Source organism: Sorghum bicolor, chromosome 3, assembly GCF_000003195.3.
Source record: "Sorghum bicolor cultivar BTx623 chromosome 3, Sorghum_bicolor_NCBIv3, whole genome shotgun sequence".
Lineage (NCBI taxonomy): Eukaryota > Viridiplantae > Streptophyta > Magnoliopsida > Poales > Poaceae > Sorghum > Sorghum bicolor.
The window spans coordinates 3,546,692-3,568,900 of NC_012872.2; the positions used below are offsets into that span (position 1 = coordinate 3,546,692).

The 22,209-nt window shown below is 42.6% G+C and overlaps 3 protein-coding genes across 3 annotated transcripts; 1 reads left to right on the top strand and 2 right to left on the bottom strand.

Moving 5' to 3' along the window:
- LOC8084370 (katanin p80 WD40 repeat-containing subunit B1) lies at positions 108-5,274 on the bottom strand. Its single transcript, XM_002457168.2, has 8 exons — positions 5,006-5,274; positions 3,718-3,904; positions 3,561-3,652; positions 3,219-3,324; positions 1,599-1,807; positions 1,272-1,314; positions 802-1,058; positions 108-698 (listed from the first exon to the last, which is right to left on the bottom strand). Exons 1-8 carry the CDS (start codon positions 5,164-5,166, stop codon positions 290-292), a joined length of 1,464 nt encoding a protein of 487 aa, XP_002457213.1. The 5' UTR covers positions 5,167-5,274; the 3' UTR covers positions 108-289.
- LOC8084371 (acyl transferase 9) lies at positions 7,760-11,034 on the bottom strand. The gene is made up of 2 exons (XM_002457169.2): positions 10,445-11,034; positions 7,760-8,833 (listed from the first exon to the last, which is right to left on the bottom strand). The coding sequence occupies exons 1-2, from the start codon at positions 10,868-10,870 to the stop codon at positions 8,006-8,008; spliced, it is 1,254 nt and encodes a 417-aa protein (XP_002457214.1). The 5' UTR covers positions 10,871-11,034; the 3' UTR covers positions 7,760-8,005.
- LOC8084372 (zinc finger matrin-type protein 2) lies at positions 16,214-19,747 on the top strand. Its single transcript, XM_002454993.2, has 11 exons — positions 16,214-16,555; positions 16,710-16,748; positions 16,843-16,929; positions 17,048-17,069; positions 17,162-17,244; positions 17,803-17,835; positions 18,192-18,270; positions 18,368-18,420; positions 18,830-18,890; positions 19,049-19,131; positions 19,268-19,747. Exons 2-11 carry the CDS (start codon positions 16,737-16,739, stop codon positions 19,358-19,360), a joined length of 606 nt encoding a protein of 201 aa, XP_002455038.1. The 5' UTR covers positions 16,214-16,555; positions 16,710-16,736; the 3' UTR covers positions 19,361-19,747.

Here is a 22,209-nt window from a genome sequence, read left to right on the forward strand (position 1 = left end):
CAGGCCCAGTTGACAGATGCTCACTTCCTTTTAACAAGGGATGCCCCACTTCACTTGGCACATATATATAATACTGCATTATCTGCATAGTCCAGGGGCCAGATGTATGTACTCCACTTATTAATCTTCGCAAAAGAATCAGAAACCACGCTCACATACAACAAACTTATCTCTCTTGTAATACAAGTTACAACTGCAGGAAACCAAAACTGAAAGCTCAGAGAGAGAGAGAGAGAGAGAGAAGAGAGAGAGAGAGAGAGAGAGAGAGAGAGAGAGAGTGCATAATTAATCAATAGTCTTCTTCCTCACTATCGTCCTCGCTGTCCTCGGATTGCTGGGGTCTCCAGAACCTGGAGACCTCCTTCTCCTTGCCCGGCAAAGATACAGGGGCAGAAGACGTCGAAAAGTCACGGTAGTGCAACACGCTGCCTTCTGGAGACCTGCCCGCCATGGCAATCCTGCACCCATCCACAGCCATGGCTGACACTGTGCTCCGCACGCCTGCAGGTTCGCCAAAGCCCAATGTGTTCAGCAAGTCCCCTGTCTGGGTTTTCCAGACATGGACCTCGCCGTCCGACAGTACTCCGGTCACCACCTTGTATGGATCCAAGTGAAGCAGTGTCACTGGGCCATTTGATTGCATTTCCGCCACTGTGTTTGGGAGTTCTTGAGCCTTACGGATGTCCCACAGAAGAGCCCTGGTCAACAAACAATGATGAGTAGTAATTTAGGTTTAACGTTCTCAATCAAATCTACAAGGATAGATGAAGTCCAGTGCTTACAAGGATTTTGCGAGCTTACTTGTCTTTCGTGCCAGTACATATTAACCATTCAGAAGGCAGCATCTCACAAGAAAGTATTCTATGGTTGTGGAGTGAAAGAACAGAAGCCTTCTTCATTGTCCTCAAGTCAATCGCTGTCACTTCAGGTCCAGCAGCGATATAGCAAAGGTATTCATGGCATTTCATAGCAATTGGTGGCCCATTTGAGATGAGGTGAGTACTGCCTACACATGACGATGAACCACTGGAAGGAGCCACTGTGTCCCAAACTTTAACCTGATGCAATATACCAGCATGAAAAGAATGTAAGTATGATTCCTAAGGAAAAAGGACTTGCATTGGCATCAAACCACTGTCTGAGATGATAAACATACTGCTAAGGTAAAGCCAGTCAAAAAGAAGAGAAGAGAGTCATTGACAAATTTATCTTCAAATTATTTTTTTCTTATTGTGGTTTGCTAGATATATTTGCGACAGATGTCCCATTACCTTTGAGTCTTTGGAACAGCTCACCAACAGGGAGGACTTATGCCTGGAAGATAAAAGGAAAGGAAAAGAAAGGTTAAAACTAATTTGTTTTCATGACCATGTTTGAGGATGTCATAGCATACTATGAATAGCTTTTCTCCTTCAACATATAATGGTACGTGAAGCAGTGTGAAGTAAGAAACATATGCTGAAGGCAACTATTATGAGAATCAAATTATATGAAAATTATTACTTGAAGCAAAGTAGCAGAACATGTATGTTCTGGATAGCAGCACTGTACACATTGTAACATAGTGAACTTCATTCAGATAGTTTGACAGTGCATACCACGCAACAGATAAAAATGACAGTGCCTTTTCATGCCCATGAAATGTTGCTATAAGTGGGTGATTTTTCGCCCTCGTACTCATAGACCATAGCCGAATGGTGCAGTCTTCCCCTCCACTTGCAAGTACTTTAGATTCACCATCTATAAGCAATCTGTCAGCCAGAGCAGTGACAGGCGCTGAATGGCCCTTGTAACAGCGTGAGTAACCCTACGTTAAAAAAAAATGTTGAAGGCCAATCTAACAGCAGTTGATGTGTCCAATGAGGATAAATGTGAACTAAAAGGCGTGTATGCAATGCACTCATACTATGCAAATTGGACAATGTTTTAAGTAAAATCAAGTAGAAAGCTTGTGATAGCCAATCATGAGGGTTTGCATTATATATCACATCACAATGGGCAAAACCTGTATCAGAGGGGATAAACCCATACCAGAGGCTAAGAAAGGAAGCTTATCATAAAATATAATGGAGATTTGAAAAGGGAAGCAAAAAAAAATGGAAGCAGTATCCACATTCATCTGTGTACCAGTGGGATTTGGAACTAGAATCGTGTCTCGAAAGAAAGAAAAGGTTTAAAATATATTCTTTCAAAACCATGGAGGCATAGAACACAGCAGGTGTGCTTTTATAACTTTCTCTGTCCAAAATTCATGCTACTTTGGAAACATGTATATGGGCATTGTTATGCTTTCAAATAGTACTTTGATGCCATGGCAGATCTACAAGCACCTAAGCATACTGGGAAGAGGCTCGAAGCAACTAAGCATACCCTGTAAGAGGCTAATACTTAAAGGAGGAAGAAAAGATGTCATACAAAAGCAAGACCAGCATGTTCACATGGAATGCTGATAAGGCGAGGTGAGGAAGCACAGCAGCACAACTTTATATAATAGCTACCAGAGCTGGTGCAGAGTGAAGGTCCTCACAATGTTGTACTCCCTCCGTTCCAAATTATAAGTCACTACTTTTTTTGGTACATAGAATTTGCTATGTACTCCCTCCGCCCACGAAAGAATCAATTTCTAGAGTTGTCCTAAGTCAAACTTTTTAAACTTTGACCAAAATTCTAGAAAAAAAATGCTAAGATTTATGGTATCAAATTAGTATCATTAGATTCATCATAGAATATATTTTCATATGATGTGCATTTTATATCATAGATATTATTACTCTTTCCTATAAAGTTAGTCAAACTTAAAAAAGTTTGACCGACATGGATTCTAGGAATTGATTCTTTCGTGGACGGAGGGAGTATCTAGACATGCATTATATCTAGATATATAGCAAAATGGATGTACCAAAAAGGTCAAAGCAACTTATAATTTGGAACGGGGGGAGTAGGAAGAAAAATAAGATCACAGTATACATACAAATACACAACAGAAGCCAGGAATTAAAAGGAAAATAGCATTACAATATGTGAGGTGGATGCAAATTAATCTCACTTATTTAAGATTTCAAAACTGGGATGGCTTTCTCGTTGTTGTTTCGTCATTATGGGGATATCCCTTCAAAGCATGTTACAAATTGCAGATGTTCATAAGCAAATGCACATGCTGTAGCCTGTAGGCAAGGAGAGCAGTGCCAGTGGGGTACTGTAATGTTGAAATGAGGTACCTTCCAACAAAGACGGATTGTTCTGTCTGTGCTTGAAGTGACTAATGCTTTTTCATTTTTTTGTGTATCACTTCGAAACAGTGGGGTATCAATCAGAGAAAATAACCTGCACAATTAATAAATAATACGTTAGAGATCTCAACCGCTGCTATTTCAGCTATTAAAGGAGTGAATCTAAGTAGCAGTATAGCATTGTCTGCACTAGCAGCTTGGTCATTGTTTTATAGTTGAATAAAATCAAGGGCTTAATTTTCAACCCTTATAATTCTCCTCACAGGTTAAGAATAATTATGATTACATGAGAGTGAGCAATACTGCAGCAGTTATTTGTTTTTCAGTTACCTCAGACAAGTGATCCTTGCACTATGATTCCTGTGGTTTTCCGTCATTTCAGTTTCTGGCCAATTAATATTCAGTTTTTTGGCAGCTGGACCCTGCAAAGAAGAAATTACACATCGTGTGTAGGTTCAGACAAAAAAAAAGTTATATTTCAACTCACTTGACAAAACCAGATGGAGTTCCTATCCAGCATTAGATGGCTTGGTGTTGTTTCCGCAGAATCTAAGTAATAAAGAACTGATACGGGGTCACCAAATTTCATCTGATGTATATCAGTGTGCCTATGGATGTATAGTTCTCTTATCCCCAAAGCATCACAAGGCACTTTCTCAAATGGCCATTGATCCCTGAATGTTTAAATAATTATACGAAGAAATATAAGTAGGCTATAAGATGAACATAGCAATTTTTATGAGCAACAACAAAGCCTTCCATTCCCAAGCAAGTCAACAAGAGACACAAACAATGAGGACATAAAATCTAAAGCGATATAGATAGGTCGATTTGCTATGAGTGATGCACCCCCCCCCCCCAACGGTGTTCTTGCTAACATATGTCACTATCAAATTTCATGTAGCTTAGAATTAAAAGTAAACCGTGTGCATAGTCATTAAAAATAACATCATAACATCTCAACCCCTGGACAGAATTACATAATCCATTTGACATTGTTCACTGCTAATTTGAAGCTTCAACATCCTAATTTGTCATGGACGACAGCATTGTCATTCCCTGTCCCCAACATATAGGTACTTCGCAACAAACTCAAAATGCATGGTCAGTGCTGAAAGACACCAAAAACAACTGATCTTGTTCTGGCACTACAAAATTGTGTACATTTGCTGAAGGTTAGAGTTGTGTCCTAAAATAAAGATCATGTTAGGACACTTAATTGTGTTCGATAGCAAACATATGTAATTCTGTAGTGTCCAGCAGCAAAGATCATGTCTCATGTGAAAAAACACTGGATTATGCAACACTGAATTCCAACTTAATTGCTCAAAGAAGGCATGCTAATCATGAAAAAATCGCAAGTTTCACAAGGATGACCCTCTACAGCTACAATAGTACAATGCTGAAATTTAAAAAATGTGGAATTGAAAGATTTCTCCCACTACATTTTATGAACTGCAAATTAGGGATTAGCCGATCCAAACAACTAAAAAATAAGGAACCCAAATGATTGTCCTCCCCTCCATGTTTGTGCCTTCCTAGGCCCAGCTGCCACCAGAACAATTAGCATAGGACTCGGAAGGTAACAAAACTCTGCCCAAGATTCAACCCTGCTCCATCTCCAAAGTCCAAATAACAATCACCGATAACCCAAGCGGAAACCATGCTCCCTAGATTTTGCCCTAGGCGAAGGCAAACGCGCAGCGAGATGTACCAGCGGATGATGAATCCCAGATTCTGAATCATATACAAGAGGGGAGCGTCAGAGTCACGACCTGAAGAGGCGGTACCAGACCGCGTCGCAGTAGGCGGCGGCGCGCAGGGGGCGGCAACACATGGAGAGGCTGGCGACGTCGCGGGCGCCGAGGTAGCCAGCGCAGTGAGCCAGCACGTCGCCATCAAGGTCGGCGAGCGTCCGCACAGGCGGCGCCGACATCGCCGGCGGAGAAGACGAGGCCTGTACAGCGGTGGGCCGATGGCCACAGTTCCAGGCGGCGCGGCGAAGGCTCGAGCGGCTTTGGAGCTGGGCTAGTTGCGTCCTCTCATTCCCTGGAAAAGGATACATTTTTTTAACATGGAAAAGATACAATTACCACCCTTCGAATAAATTCTAACTCTATTCTTAGTCAAACATTATAAAGTCAACCAAAATTATAAAAAAAATACAACACAATATATATTATGCTATAAATATATCATAAATATTGAATTATAAAAAATTTACAACACAATATATATTATGCTATAAATATTGATTTTTTATAAACTTAGTCTGATCAAATACTTTCACTCAGTAGTTACTATAGTAGATTTATATTCTTTTTTCGTTTGAAGACCGGAAATACCACTTGTCACTTAGTACTCATTGAAAAAAACAACAACTAAAAAAGCCCAAAGAACATAGTCTTACAATCATTCATCACAAGAAACAGAGTACTAGATAAACTGAGGTCTTGTTTAGTTCACCCCAAAAACCAAAAACTTTTCAAGATTCTCCGTCACATCGAATCTTGAGACACATGCATAAAGCATTAAATATAGACGAAAACAAAAACTAATTGCACAATTTATCTGTAAATCACAAGATGAATCTTTTGAGCCTAGTTAGTCCATAATTTGATAACATTTGTCAAATAAAAACAAAAATGCTACATTAGCGAAATCCTAGTTAGTCCATAATTTGATAACATTTGTCAAATAAAAACAAAAATGCTACATTAGCGAAATCCGAATTTTTTTGGAACTAAACAAATCGTGAACCTTGACATAGAACACACTAAGAAAGATTCAAATCATCGCATCAAAAGTCAATCACTACATCATGGTGGTCCGAAGAGACCTATTTAATGCATGTTGTCTTCACCACCTCGTTAATATCACCAAGTCCGCAATGGTGTGTTTAAATCACTAGCTATTTGATCTCTAGGAAGAATGTTATTGGCTTTCAATGATAATTTGCAAATAGCTAGCTTAGGAAGTCGCTAGCTATTATAAAATCGCTAGCTATTGTGGAGAGTATTGTGAGAGAACTTTTTCTAGAAGATCGTGCTAGATTAGCTATTTATATGTTGCTAGATATTAGAAAGTCGCTAGTTATTTGATCTCTCTACTTGATAGCCAATGAAAGTGTTACTTTTTTATTATTTTTATACGTCATCTCGCTAGCTATTTGTAAAATGCTATTGAGAGCCAATAGAATTTCTTCTAGCTAGCTATTTGATAACCATTGCAGATGGCCTAAGGCATTTTTTAGTTCACCCAAAAAAATCAAAAACTTTTCAAGATTCCCCGTCGCATCGAATCTTGCGGCACACATGGAGCATTAAATATAGACAAAAACAAAACTAATTGCACAGTTTACCTGTAAATCATGAGAGTCCATGAGAATAATAATTATCAAACAAAAACAGAAATACTACAGTACCTAAAATCAAAAAAAAATTCGAAACTAAACATGGCCTAAATCAAATTTGTACTCCTGATGAAACTCCAGTGCGCTTCTACGTAGTAGACGATCAATATTGACTAATTACAATAAAAAAAATGACTAAACCAGAGCTCCGACTAGCAAATAAGCACCAAAATGAGCTCACTAAAATTCAAGCAATTCAAGCTAGTTACCACAAGAACATGATTTTAGGAAAAACCTGAAACTAGTTTGATAATTTTCTTTGGTAAAACAAAATTTCTATGAATTTTCTAAGATTAAACCAGATTTTAGGATGTTTAATTGTATTACTTTTTTATGTAAAAATGTTTGGATAAAATTTTGAACTTCATTTTTATGATTTTTTTGTTAAATTTTTTAAAAGCAGTCTAGTACCTCCTTAAACTTTTAACATAGTCCGATTTACCATCAACGTATGATGTGGCGCCACGTTAGCAAGACCACCATCAAAGTCATCCAAGATACAAGGTGCAACAGCAAATGGTCGAAAAAGTTAAGGAATGGTTAAAAATGGATTTGTAGTTTAATCAGAAAAATCAGACGGCCATAATAGTCGAGGAAAGCTTGGGAAAGGTAAATTGATTTTCTTTTTCTCTAGCTTATCGTAGCAAGGTTCGAGACATGACACGGCCCAAAAATTGATCGCGACGTGCCGTCGTGCTGCAGACAGCCCTAAAATAATACGACGTCGATATTTGTCTGTTCTATAAAATTAGGCCTTGTTTAGTTCGCAAAAATTTCCAAGATTTCCCGTCACATCGAATCTTTGGTCGCATGCATGGAGTATTAAATATAGATGAAAATAAAAACTAACTGTACAGTTTATCTGTAATCTGTAAGTTGAATTTTTTGAGCCTAGTTACTCCGTGATTGGACAATGTTTGTCAAATAAAAACGAAATGTACAGTAACCAAAAATAATTTTTTTTGCGAACTAAACAGGGCCTAGTCAATATTGAGTTTCTACAATTTGTGCCTAATATTTCTCTGTTCCAAAAAATTGATTGATTGAGTGAGTTTCTACAGTTTGTGCCTAATATTTCTCTGTTCCATAAAATTGTTGTACAATACAAGAAAGATCATCAAACAACCGAAAAATGGACAGTATACCCTTTTTATTGTCTCTGTCTCATATCAAATGGTACAAATTAAGATCGAATTTGCTGTCTAAAGTAGTACTGTATTGACCAAGATATAAAGTGACAAATAAATACAACCAAAATTAACAACAACATTAACCAAACAGAAGCATCTTTATGTCACCATTCATCTCAGTTTCCCCGTCTCATCATGGATCAGCTGTATGATAAGCAACATCAAAGTGTTATTCAGGGCAGGTCTTCCTTCATGCCACGGGCGAACTCGTCGGAGTGCTCCTTGGTGACGCAGCTGGCGAGCATCCTGGTGCCGTCCAGCGGGAGCGGCGCCTTGAGGATGACGACGGAGGCAATGAAGTCATTGTTGACAAGCGGGCCGGCGAACATGGGCGGGCCAAAGCCGTAGTCCACGTCGGAGAAGCCGAGCTTGCTCCAGTCGGAGACATAGATGGACTCGTAGTTGAAGGTCATCTGGAACGGGTCCTGGTCCGTCTCCTCCTTGGCGAAGCGGAAGAACTCGACGGCCATCCTGTCCTTGGCCTCCCGGATCATGTCGACGACCTCCAAGATGGAGGAGGCGAGCACCTTCTCAGCCGGCGCGGACATCTTCACGGGGAAGATGGAGTTGCCATAGTACCCCCTGTCGAGCTTGAGCAGGTGGCGGACACTGGCGAAGAAGCAGAGCTTGACCTCGGTGGCAGGGTCCAGGGCGAGCGCCCGGGTGCGGCACTGCCAGAGCTTGGCCGTGAGCACGTCGAAGCCCGAGCAGAACTTGCCGCTGTGCGCCTTGTACTGCCTCTTGAGGTCGTCGATGTAGGGCGTGGGGAAGTCGAGCACGACGTAGTCCAGCGCCAGCACGGGGAGCTCCGGGAGCGGTCCGGGCTTGATGTTCGGGTTGGGGAACTTCTCCCGGTGCCACACGGGCAGCACCTTGGGCTCCGTCAGCCCCCGCGCCATGTCGCCCACGGCGTTGATGAACTGCGCCGCGCCCATGCCGTCCGCCGACGCGTGGTTGAACCGCAGACCCATCACGAACCCGCCGCAGGTGAACTTGGTGATCTGAGACAGACGATGGAACGCAAGAATGTCATTCAGCACTGAGCTTAGAGGCAAGCAATGGCATGGTAATAGTAGTTTGTAAGGAAATTTTTGCTTGGAACTTCAGCTAAGTTCCTGTAAATCATACCCAAACATAATTCTGTAGGCAAGCATTTTTATTTCTTCCTACAGGTTATCTTTGTCAAATCTGAAGTGCGCAGCTTAATCATCTGTCAGTGGCAATCAGTTACACACAAGTACACAACAGTAAAGAAAGAGTATGTAATCGGTGGCAACTACTCGTCGGAACAGTAAAAGGTGTACTTGAAAGATCTATACGAGGATCTCACACATGACACAGCTGTTGACCAACTACCTACTCCCAGCAAAGCTGTCGGTGAGCCGGTGGACGAAAGCAGGAAAGAAGCCAAAGCCTTGGCTCAAAAGCAACATCCATGTACGAGTAAACTACCGCTAGTATTCTGGCAACGACAACAACCGGTCGGCTACTGGTCATGCCCGGTCGGCATCACCCATCACCACAGGTACAGTTTGTGCGTTATGGTAAGATCACCACTACCAATCTGGAGTAATACCATGGCAATTGGAACGTCGTGGTCAGAACATGACCAGTTCAGTACGCCTCTCCCGTTCTTGCCGCATCCTCCTCCGTGGTTCACATCGTGGGCGCCACTTTCGGGCACCGAGTCCGGACGCCGTCGGTCTACGCCAGTGCGGACCTGCCTACCAGCCCGCCCTCCCCTACCCACCCCACCACCCAGCCCCGTGCGTAACGACACAGGCACACCGAGGATCGGAGTCGACGCAAAGTCACGCTGCTTGTGATGCAGTGGTTTTTCTGTCGGCGGAATTGGTCTGGTCGCCGTGTTCGGACGGCAGCCGCATGCGCGGCGTTGGCGTGGTCTACTGGCTATCCACGCTAGTACGCTACAAGTTCTCATCTGCCCACCTGACGCCATGTCCGACGACCAGCCTGGGGCTCGGGACGGGGAACACGGACGCGAGCCCGCGCGGATCAGCCTCACCGCCGCATTCAGTACGGGGCCGATCCACTCCAACCGCCAACAACCACCGCCCACCGCCACCGCCACCGCCCGCCGCGGCGCTCTCATCACACAAAGAGCCAGTGCCCCGTGCGAAACGGAGGGAATCTCCGGCTCCCCAACTGATGACTGCAGCTAGTGCTACCAGAGTACCATTAGCCGTTAATCGTTCCCTGCATTTTAGCCGACCCCACGCCGCGCGGTGCTAATTCTAATTTTTAGATTCGAGTGAGGAAAAAAAAAACCCAAAAAATTAGGAGAGGGCGCGAGGTGATTATTATGCGACGGCGGGAATCTGGCAGCGTTGGTCCCACTTGCCAGCCTCATTAACCGACACGGTCAACCTCCCCCAAATGACCTGGCTATGGCGAACGCGCCTTCTCTGACCCTGCAGGGGCTTTTGACCTGTCGCCCGCTCGCCCCTGCAGCCCTGCTGCAGTGCTCCCCAGATCTAGCGCGCGGATCTGACCCGACGAACAAGGAATCAATCTGCAATCGGGGCAAGCGAGAGAATCGGTCGAGGCGAGGGGTGGGGATGAGAGTGAGACGGCCGGCCAATACACAGTACCTGCATCATCATGATGGTGTTGTGCGGCTCGACGGTCCAGCGGTCGTCGCCGGGGTAAGGGACGAGGTCCTCCTTGGGGAGCAGGAGGGGCCGCTCCAGGAACCGCACGTCCTCGAGGCTGCAGTCCGCCACGGCCTCCGCGAAGTAGACGCCGTCGGCGGTGCACCGGATGGCGGGGCACCCGGGCTGGTCCCCTTCCACGATGCGCCCCGCCAGCGGGTAGAAGAAGGCCAGCGCCTTGCCCAGCGCGGCGCGGATCACGGCCGGGGCAGCGTCCGCGCCGGACCGGAAGATGTGCATCGACTCCACCAGCCCACGGTGCGTCGGGTACCGGTCCACCCACGCCAGCGGCAGCGTCTCCTCGGGCGTCGATGACGCCGGCTTCACCGGACCCTCCGAGATCCGCGTCACCTTGAACCCCGCCATGCTTGCTTGCCTGCCCGACCGCCGCCGACGACGACGATGCTCTCTGCTCTGGTGGTGCTCTTGGGTTTGGCTTCGTGGGGATGGTGAGAATGGCCGGCGTCTATGGAATTTGTTGGGTGGAGGTGGAGGTGGTGGCTTCGATGAGCACCGTGATGAGCTGGGTGGGCTTAAATGGAGGAGGAGCTGGAGCTTGCCTTGCAGGCTGCACAGTGCAGCAGTGGAGTCTGGCGCGTGTGTCGCTGGCAGGCGGGGCCCGCGTGGGACAGCGCGTTGAATTTCCGGTGCCGGTTCGGTGGCTGCGACGGCCGAGATCGGCCGCCGGATGCGCGGATCGGATGGATGGAGGGATGTTTCACGTACACACGCCGCTTGCCGAACGTGGAGGCAGTCGCAGCTGCTGTTGTTTAGTTCAGACAAAGGCCTTGTTTAGTTCGCAAAAATTTTCAAGATTTTCCGTCACATCGAATCTTTGGTCGTATGCATGGAGCATTAAATATAGATAAAAATAAAAACTAATTGCACAGTTTATCTGTAATTTGTGAGATGAATCTTTTGAGCCTAGTTACTCCATGATTGGACAATGTTTGTCAAATAAAAACGAAAGTGCTACAGTAGCCAAAAACTAAAGTTTTTGCCAACTGAACAAGGCCAAAATTTTATTATTCTGGAGGAAGTGAATGGACGTTATTCAGTTATGGATTATGGAGAAGTGAATATTCCGTGCCTTTGCTAAGATAAAATTCAGAGGGAAGCCTTTTGCTAGAGAATTCAGAGCAGAGCGCGTCAAGCTGCCAGTTACATCACTGACCACTCTAGCGTATTGTATCTTTTTTTTCATCTTATTATCTTCCATAGCACCAACTTGACCAAACATTGGAGCTGACAAAAAGGACACTGGAATCTCCCAATGAAGTCTCTCCTTTTCCTAATCCTGTATTATACGACATGATACCATCGCAAAGTGCTTTCATGTGCTTCCCTAGTAGTAGAGTATAATGCCTAACCACCAGTCGATTGTGCATACTTTACGACGCGATTGTATACCTAATGCGCCGAAAGAGGTAAAGAAAAAACAGGGCTTTGGTTCCTTTTCACAAATGCCCGTTAGGCACGACTGGATCGACACGACAGTGCAATCTACTCATGCAAGACAACTTGCAAAATTCTATTATTTTTTTCAGAAAAAAACGAGGAAATTAAATAAAGAATGGTTCCGAGGAAGTGAGCAGCATGCTTGTATTGTAGCTAGACGTATGCATAAAGGGTTGGTCAAAAAGTTTTAACATATGATAATTTAGTGTAGTTTAATTGATTAGATTTTTGTTCCAAGGTTAAGCTATATTTTTCTAAATTTATTATAGTATTTGATGATTTTAATATGTTTCTTGTTTTTCCTTTGATAGATGACTATGTCTATCAACATTTGAGGCGCATATGATGATTAATGAATATTAAAATCTATCGACTGAGTATTTTGAAAATCTTCATATCTATGGTAGTTGACTGTTCTGTCGATAACGTGGTGCATGTGATGACTCGTGAATTCTAAAATCTATTGTCTTAGTAATTCAAAAGTGTTCATAGTGGAATAGGATGTTTGTTTATTCATAGAAGTGAATGTGTGTGCATATTATGAGCGTCTATATCTATAATATGATTCACAATAAAAAAGAATGATCACCAAATTGTTACTGCTAGTCGAATATGCATAAGTAGAATATAAAGTATAGTGAAACATAAGTATTTTAGTAGAGCCAAAAAGTTCAATAGGTGTATATCTTCTAATTTGGTAGACGAACAGTTAAAATAAAATCAAAATATTTTATTATAATTGTATTCAATTGTGTTGTCTAGAAGATATTAGAAGACATATATAACAAGATTTTATTTATTATACCTTTCAATATAAACATAGACTATTAAAATCTATATACATTATAAAAACAAGTTTATATTGTTAGGGGGGCCATGGCCCCCTAGCTCCGGCAGTGAAATTGACATTTAATCGAGTTTGCAAACTTTTGGTCAAATTTGATACAATAATATATCATATCTGGCGGCCTTCGCTCGCTTCCTTTTTGAGCTTGGCACGGATCACCGGTATTGGCTTAGCAGCTTGGAGGTCTTCCTTTGCGAGGAGTCAAAACTATCTCATGAGAGCAAAGGCGATACTCTCCGTATATAACTAGTGGGTTCTCGAATCAAATTGGTGCTAAAACGAAGAAGGGAAAAAGGCTGGGAGAGGAAAGAGAAGGTAAGTAGTGAGTAGGTTGCAAACTTACACGGACCCCAAAGAGACATTATCTCAATAAGGAATTGTCGTGTATTAATGGTGTGGTATGTAATAACATCTACTAACTATTACTTATATGAGTGGGCTACTATTATATTGACTTAGCTAGAAACATACTAAATTAATATGGTTGCCAAACAATTCACTCTGGGTAGTATATGCATTTAACTATATCTATATCTAATTGTATCTAGGTAGCTACTAGGTCATACTTCATCGTTAATATATTGGCCCACTATATTAGCTGGCATGTGCCCGAGTGACAGTAAGCTTTTATATATATGACTAAATTTTTGTTATGGACAATAAATATTTAGATTCATCTTGCGATTTATAGATAAATTATGCAATTAGTTTTTGTTTTCATTTATATTTAATGCTTCATGTACGTGGCGTAAGATCCGATATGACAAAAAAAATACTACTCAAATAATTAAAACAAGGTATTTAGATCGACTTGTTAAAAAAAATTGGAAACTAAATGAGGCCTTAGCATACGACTAAATACTGCTCAAATAATTAAAACAAGGTCGTTCTTTACGTGTTGCATGTTTGAACGTCGATCGACTTGTTAAGGGTATGTTGCAATACATATGACTAGTTACTAGTTAGGTTAAAAATTTGTTCAGATTAAGTGTGGTTAGCTAGCTAGTTGGTTAACAATTAGTTAAAGATTTAAATGAACTGTTAGCCCACCTAATTTGTTCGTTTGAATTTATCTGTCGAATCTGTTAGCTATTCATCAATGTTTTTATCTCACAACAAATCAGCGAACAGTATTTTTAATCATGACTTATCATCCAAACGAACAGGCTAGCAGCTCTCCCATTTAGATACACTAGAACTAATTTAAGCTAAAATTAGCAAGCTAACAACTAGCCTAACTCATGCTTATTGGTATCGTGCAGGTTGGGTGAAGTAGTTTTCTCAGATGATGTTGGCACGTACGGTCTCACTGCCTGCACTGTAGCACGCAACAAGTCGCGGATTAACTAGCTAGCTAGTACCAGTTATATAGATCATATATATATAGTCCATCGTTAGTTTTAGGCTATATATATGCATCATTGCAACGTGCGCCCACGCATCCTGTCCTGTTATGTCCTTACCCGCTAATTAATTGGGAGTGCTAATCAAACAATCAATCGTCTAGCCATTTGGTTAGGTACATGTATGGCAACCACTCTCCATGTGATCGAACGTACGGAACGGGACGAACCAATGCAAGCAAGTTAGCAACCACCGCGACCGGACCGCGGCAGCAGCTTCCTCCGATATCCGATCCGCCGTTTGCTGTCTCATCCGATCGCAACGTGACGAATCGACGAAGCCGTAGACGTGCCATTATTTCAAGTGATGCCAATATAGTAAACAGTGCCACGCAAGCGTCGCGGTGCGTGCGTGTGTACGTGAAACTTTCTTTCCTTGCTGGTCCAAATCCTATTTTCCTATATATATAAATAGCCACAAGGGACGACGCAGCAAAAGCAACGAAGACCAAGTTCCAGAGGAGAGGGGCGACCGCGTGCGTGTGTCCATGCACGCACACACGTACACGCGCAGTTGCGAGAGCCAGACGTACGTTGCAAGGGACGTTGACTACTGAAGGATAAAACGACACATGCCTTATCCCTGTGTCGATCGTGTGATGATAACGGTACGTGTCTGCTGCTGCCGGTTGCCGTTTCCCTTTCGTCTTTTCTTTCTTTTCCCCCCTTTTTTGTTTCCAGCAGCAGCAGATGATGTAGCACTGGCAACGACCAACGAAGCTACCATTACACTCCATCACACGACTGGTCCTGATGATATGCGGTCTATTTGGTTATTTATTATGCCTTTTTATCTATATATGCTGAATTGCTGATGATAACTGGTGCATGTTTACGTTGATATGATGCGTATGTAACGTGTTGCTTTTGGAGAAAACAAACATGCATGCTATGCTACGCTTCCTAGCTAGGACCTACGTACTTTGCTACCTACCATCGGTCGTCAATCGTCATAGTGTTTATTTAAAAATTGACTAGCACCTGAGAGCTCCTTGTCCTTGGCACCCGCTAAATACGTTAGGTGTTTATCCTAGTCTGCTGAGAGCGACTGAGCGAGTACAATGATGGGATTATAGCTAAAGCTAATGTTGATGTAGAGGAGAGAATAGATAAGAGAGATGATAGCTTGATTTTAATCATGTAAACACCAAATTAGCCACGAATGTATATGTAGTGGTGGGACCAAATAGTAAGTGTTGTAAGAAGAAATATGAAAAAGAACATTTTCTAGAGACAATAGAAAACAACTATTGTATGAGTTAGCTCTTATACATAAGCTAAGTACTTGGACTCTATTATATTAACCTTGCTTTGAGGTAGCTTAATAAGCTGAATCACACACGGTCTACATATATATTAGCATGTCGTAGCCTGAATGTCAGTGTAGCGCCATATATATCTTCATTGTCATTGAGCAATTTTTGTTTCACAATGTCTGGAGCTATATATTTGATTTTTTATGAATTTTACAAGTTCATGCAAGCATATGAAATGATTACTGTGTTTGTAGTGACGGACCATCTGACCCTAAGGGGCAGACTGAACACAACAGCACGTACACAATTTTCACGGGCCATCCCTAGGGGATCAAAGACATCCGTCAACACGCGTCCAGAACTCCGGTGAGGTCGTTGAAGATGATAGAGAGCGCTCCCTCCTATTTTCCTTATATTTTCTTCTTCTGTTTTGGTGGATAGAGAGAGAGAGAGAGAGCAGGACTGCATATGACACCTAAACCCATGTGTAATAGTATAATTTTATAATCTTATTTAGACAAATATTTTAGTAAAATACAAGTTTAAAAAAATAAAAATAAAAAAAGTTCTTTACATTTTTGGGTTCGGCTTATCTCCTTTCTTTCCTTCACAGCCGAGCTTGGGCCTGACTTCTTTTTGGGCCAGCCCGCTAACCGCCGAGCAGCAGAGCCCGTTATCTTCATCACGTATTCACGTCCCTCCGTTCTCCTTTGACTCGCTGTTTTGTGGGGCCCGGTGTCAGCGCCCCAACTCCAGCAGAACAACTCGACCCGGGTCCCGGGTTCAGTCCGTTCTACTCCGCCGTGGCCTCCAGCACCAGCAGCGGCGGCTCACGCATCGCTCGGCGCCTGCCCCGGGCACCGGAGCGACGACCGGCACAGCGCAGCCCCACACCGCCGAGGAAAGGAGAAAGGCGCCGAGTCCAGGAGCGCGTCGCCGCGGGGGCTCGGGAACGCGGTGTCGCCATCGCGGAACCCTAGCGAGATCGCCGGGAAGGTCCGGAGGCCAGCACGTTGTTTCTGTGTAACCTTTCTTCCCTTTCTCCCTTTGCCGGCCGGCCCTTCAGCGGCGACGAGTGCCCACCAAGGTATGCTCAACGCCCCCCGCTTCTCTTCCCTCCCTGCTGTTCGAAACCGTGCTGCCAAACCCTAGTGTAAACCATTTGTATTCGGATCTGATCTAATTACATGTGTTATGCCTACTAACTTCGATTTTCGTCGGCTCCTGCTTCGGATGTGTAGGCGGTGGTTTACCGTGAGCTGAGGAAGATGTCTGGAACTGTGAGTCGCTCTTACTTGGAGCAAGAGGGGAATCTCTTTTGATGTGTGGAGGTCCGTGGCGCATTCCATCTGATCTCTTGTATGCTGTGTGCAGCCAGTCGGCGTCGACAACACTTCTAGGAGGAAATTTGACAAGGAAGAGTACTTGGAGAGAGCTCGACAGAGGGAGCAGCGGGAGAAGGTTGTAATGTGTCTTGTTCGTTTTAAATTTTGTCAAGATTGAACAAAACTATGATCATACTTATCTTTGCCTCTATGTATTGCTAACTTCACTCTGCATTTGTCTGTCGTTGATCCAGGATGAAGCGCGGAAAGGCAAGGGTATGTGGTCCAACTTTTAGTTCAATAATAAACCTGTAGTTGTACTAGTTTTTGGTGATATGTGAAACTTCACTCATTTCATATGAATGCAGAAAGGGGTCCTCCTGTGCAAAGACAGCCTTTGAAACACAGAGACTATGAAGTTGATCTTGATTCTCGTCTTGGCAAGACCCAGGTTTGTAAATATCTTACTATATGCTTTGTACATCTAGGCCGTGTTTAGTTCCTCAACCAAAACATTTCGTTACACTGTAGCTTTTTCGTTTGTTTGTGGTAATTATTGTCCAACCATGGACTAACTAGGCTCAAAAGATTCGTCTTGTCAATTTCGACCAAACTGTGTAATTAGTTTTTATTTTCATCTATATTTAATACTCCATGCATACATCTAAAGATTCGATGTGACGGGGAATCTTGAAAATTTTTGGGTTTTTGGTAGGAAGTAAACAAGGCTACCATGCTTTTTCTATGTTACTTCAATACTTCATGCTGTAGGAGCTACTTCATCAATTAGTTATGCCCTGGTTTTCTTGCCTCTAGTTTCATCATTATTTTTGTGGGTTCTTTGCTACCATTAAATGAGTTGGAAAGCTGTGTAGTGTGTACAATTAGAGGCAGATATGGATTCTGACTTCATTCAGTCCTTTACTGTGAACAGTTTGCTTTCAGGAAATGAATACCTTTCTGTTTTTCAAAGTTAATTAACTGCGCCTTTCATTATCTATTTTTCCAGGTGGTGACCCCGATTGCACCGTTGAATCAGCAGGTTTGTGCATAAATCCCATAAGGCATGTCATGTAGTGTTTACAGTGATCTTTTATCATTTTCATCATATCTTAATTCTTGACAAAAACTGCTAGAATGTAGTTGCTTTGCTCCTTCCATGTAAAGTAAATCTTAGTAGAAGATACTTTTGTGTCTTACCTCTTATTCTTTTATCATGTTGGCTTGATTTCATCTTTTCCCAGTTCATTAGTGTTCATTTCAGTCTACTTGTTCCTACGTGCATTTCATACCAATGCTATTTACGGCCTTAGTGTTTGTACAGAAATGAACCTCTCTTACTTTGACAATAATTCAATACATAAAAGTTTCCTTTGAAGTTTACCTACTTTCTGACAGGCTGGGTACTACTGTTCTGTATGTGAATGTGTTGTTAAAGATTCAGCCAACTATTTGGATCATATAAATGGCAAGAAGCGTAAGTGGATGAGGCTCTAGTTTATGCTCATTTAGTGCATTAAATTTTGCTATCATCATCTTCATGTTTCATGGGTCATGGTTTTAACATTTGACAGATCAGAGAGCGCTGGGCATGTCTATGCGTGTTGAAAGGGCATCACTTGAACAGGTAGTACACTTGAGCCTGGTATTGGATCTGCAATTGGAAGTCATAATTTTATTCTTGTCATATGTAGTAGCAGACCCAAATTCTTGTCATACACTGGCTCCCTTTGGCACAGCTTCTGGTTGTGCAGAATCCAGCTTGTAGGAATAGTTTGTGAGAAGCAGAAGTTCAATTTCAGCTCATAAGCCGCTTTAGAATCTATTCGTTTGGTAGTACTCTGCCTTTTGTTTTTCCTGTTAGATGGTGAAGCAGAAACTATGCCAAAGAGGCACATCATGTCGTAACATTATTCTTATTGGTTCATGCAAGGCTAGTGAACAAATGCTTGAATAGGTTTGTCATCCAATTTTCAGCCAGTGGTATTGTTTTAACCATCTGCTATTTGTTTTCACTCAGAATTTTCTGGCTGCAGGTTCAGAAAAGGTTTGAGGCACTTAAGAAAAGGAAGGACCCAAGCGCCTTTACTGAACAAGGTGAGAAAGAAAATCCCTCATATATGGTGTCAGTTTCGTCATCCCATTTAATTCAGAATGAAATTTTTCCACAATATAACTCTAGGGAGTAAGGAGTATAACAGGGATCATAAGAAATTGCAAGCAAAATCATCCCATTGTTTTCATAATATTTACAGATTTGGATGAGAGAATAATGAAACAACTGCAAGAGGAGGAGGAACGGAAGCGGCAACGCAAAGAAAAGAAGAAAGAGAAGAAAGTAAGTGCAGTCATGCAACACAGATCCCAACCTGTTGCCAATTTTTTCTTTTCACTTTGAACTGAAAATTATAACTGACAGTCCTTTGGGGGTTTGCGAATCAGTACAATTCACACTCGCTATCAAATGGTTTCAGAGAGAACAGGCAGCCCAACATGAACCTGAGGATGTTGACCCTGACATTGCTGCCATGATGGGTTTTGGCGGGTTCGGTTCCTCAAAGAAGTGACCGCTCTGTGTGACCTTCATGGCTTCGCCCCTGAAGATATTGCTCGACCCCATAAACACCTTGCTACAAAGAATCATTTTGACAGATCTGCGATAAGATTTGAATGGACTGGATGCAAGGATACTGCGTTTTGACACTGGGATATTGAACTTTGTGCATGGGAGTTGATTGTCAAATGGAGCATCTATGGGTGTTTTGGAGTAAACATGTTTATTTGTTACTTGGGGGATTCCGGCCATAGAAACCGTTGGCAGTCGTGATTATTTGTTGTGGCAATGCAGATGTACCAAGTAGAATAACCAAAAAAATTGCTCTCCTTTTCAACAAGAAAAAACTTGTGTGTTGCACTTAGCAGGTCCCTTGATTATGAATCTTAATTTTCCAAGACGCCTGAACTTGTGTAGTTGTGTAATGGGTCACGCTCCGGTGTTATGACAGCATGGTCTGGTTCTGCTACCCTCGTGTGTGTCGCTGTCTCGCTGAAGAACCAGTGTTATCATTGCAGTCTTTGGTTATCTTCATTCAAAGCATTGGCTGAATGGGATTTATGCTGAAGAGCTGTGGTGTTCGATCTAGCTTCCACTGCATGCGTGACTTTGGCTGACAGTATATGCTACGGAGTATCTCGTGGCACTAGATAATCACTCCAAAGTATGAGTATAATAGTTGGAAGTATGATGAAATGACACTTAAGTGGCTCAAGATTAGATGGAGGCTGCCGGCCTATATAATCGTTGTACTCCAAAGTATGAGTAAGTGAATTTCGGCCCATTGTCACTTAGGCCCAGTCAGATAATTTAGCTCCGAGCTGATCGCCACTTCCCTGCTCCGTCTTTGGATGGGCATTGGGCATTGGGCAAGGAGCCGCCTCCTGGCCTTTTGGAGCATTTGGTAAAGCATTAATTCCTAATTTTAGCTTAAACTCCTTAATTAATTCTCTTGATTTGGGCGGGGGCGCAGAGTCAAATGAGAATTTGGAGCATTTGGTAAAGCATGAATTCCTAATTGTAGCTATTCTAGTTGATTTGGGCGGGGGCGCAGAGTCAAATGAGAATCGATTGTAGAGTGATTATGGCGGGGTCCGAATAGGGAGGGGGTGACAAGTGGATCTTTTTTAGCTCTCTGTTCTCACTATAAATGGAGAAATGATTCTTGTCTTCCTATCAGAATCTGCGTGGAATTTTGTTATTTGGCTGAAGAGCAGTGGATCTTTGGAGATAAGATCACAACAACATGCGCTGATATCTAATTTGAATGTAAGACCGCACCCCTAAGTTCTTGAGTGGGGATCGATACGCATGGCTATAGAAGGGAACCAAAGATTTGGATGGTTTTCTGAATAAGGTTCATATGTTTGCTATACTGGAACAGCAGGATTCGGTGTCCTGAAAGGCTTGTTCTTAAAAAAAAATATCTCTGCTGAATCAAAGAAACCAAGATCAGGGGATGCACTGCAGGAATCATTAAATCATCTCAAAATTAGAAAATAGTTTGGACATTCAGGAATCATTAAATCACCCTAATTTCAAGTTTTCAACAAATACTCCATCCAACCAATCAAACGAACCAGCAAATCAAAGATTACACAAGATGACTGCAGACGGCTGGATGTGTTGAAGGCCCTGGCTGCTGGACCCTCACGGTTGGCTGCCGTTCTCGTTGTTCCCAAAAGCATAAGGGCAAGTTTAAATGGAAGTAAGCATATAAAAAAGGGTTTTGTCATTGTCAACTCCAATCAAACTGTAGATACAGTCCATTATTGGATGGTAGCAACTTGTTTCTAGTGAGTCACACAACTAACATCATCTTATCTTATCCTAACTCCATCCATTCACATCAAAGTTGCATAATCGTTGTCTAGTTCGTGATTGAAACAGCAACTGATTACAGATTTAGCTCTACTCCTTCTATCCTACGTATAATACGGTGCGTTCTAAAAATTTTAAGATAATTTAAGGCAACAATCAAATTACACATGTACTCATAGATTATTCGAATTATAGAGTTTCTCCTCAAATCATGATTTCTTTTTTAACAAACCTTGCCAAATCAAAATATTGTCATTACGTAGAATGTATTGTATTTCAATACAAATTATAAAAGTCACGATGCACTCAATTTCAAAACCGAGAGAGTATTTCCAAAACCCATGACTAATTTTTGGCACTGAGTTCAAATGCTCCCTTAATTAGTTCTCTTTACGTCACTGTCACTGTGCACATCTTGTACTCTTTGGTTGTGGCGATGGAGACCCCGGCCGGCCCCTTCGATGTCTCTGGATCGAGATCGCGCGATGCGCGTGGATCACGTGTGTCGATCGGTATCACACCATACGGTATGGCCGTTGTTTGGGTTTATCTGGGAGCGCGCGGCACAGCGCTAGCTCAAGCTCAACCACACACATGCATGGGCGGCATATTGTCGTCCTTGATTTCTTGCGTACGTTGGGCCATGCAGCATGTGCAACTTGGCAACAAGCACAGCCTGCATTATATTGCCGTATATCATTGGGCATTGGAGCGGCATTGCTCGCTACGATCACCAAGGCGACCCCACACAGTACGTGACTACGTGAGAGCTCCTCCGATCCAATTTCCAAAAACCTATCAGTGAGCAAACTGTTGCATTGCATACTGTTGCATAAATACTACCACAAGCCATACAGGGACGTGTCTTGTTGGAGAAGTTTCCCACCAAAAAAATTTCCATCCATCCCATCGAATCTTTGAACACATACATGGAACATTAAATGTAGATAAAAAAAATAAACTAATTACACAATTTAGTTGAGAATCGCGAGACGAATCTTTTAAGCCTAGTTACTCCATGATTAGCCTTAAGTGCTACAG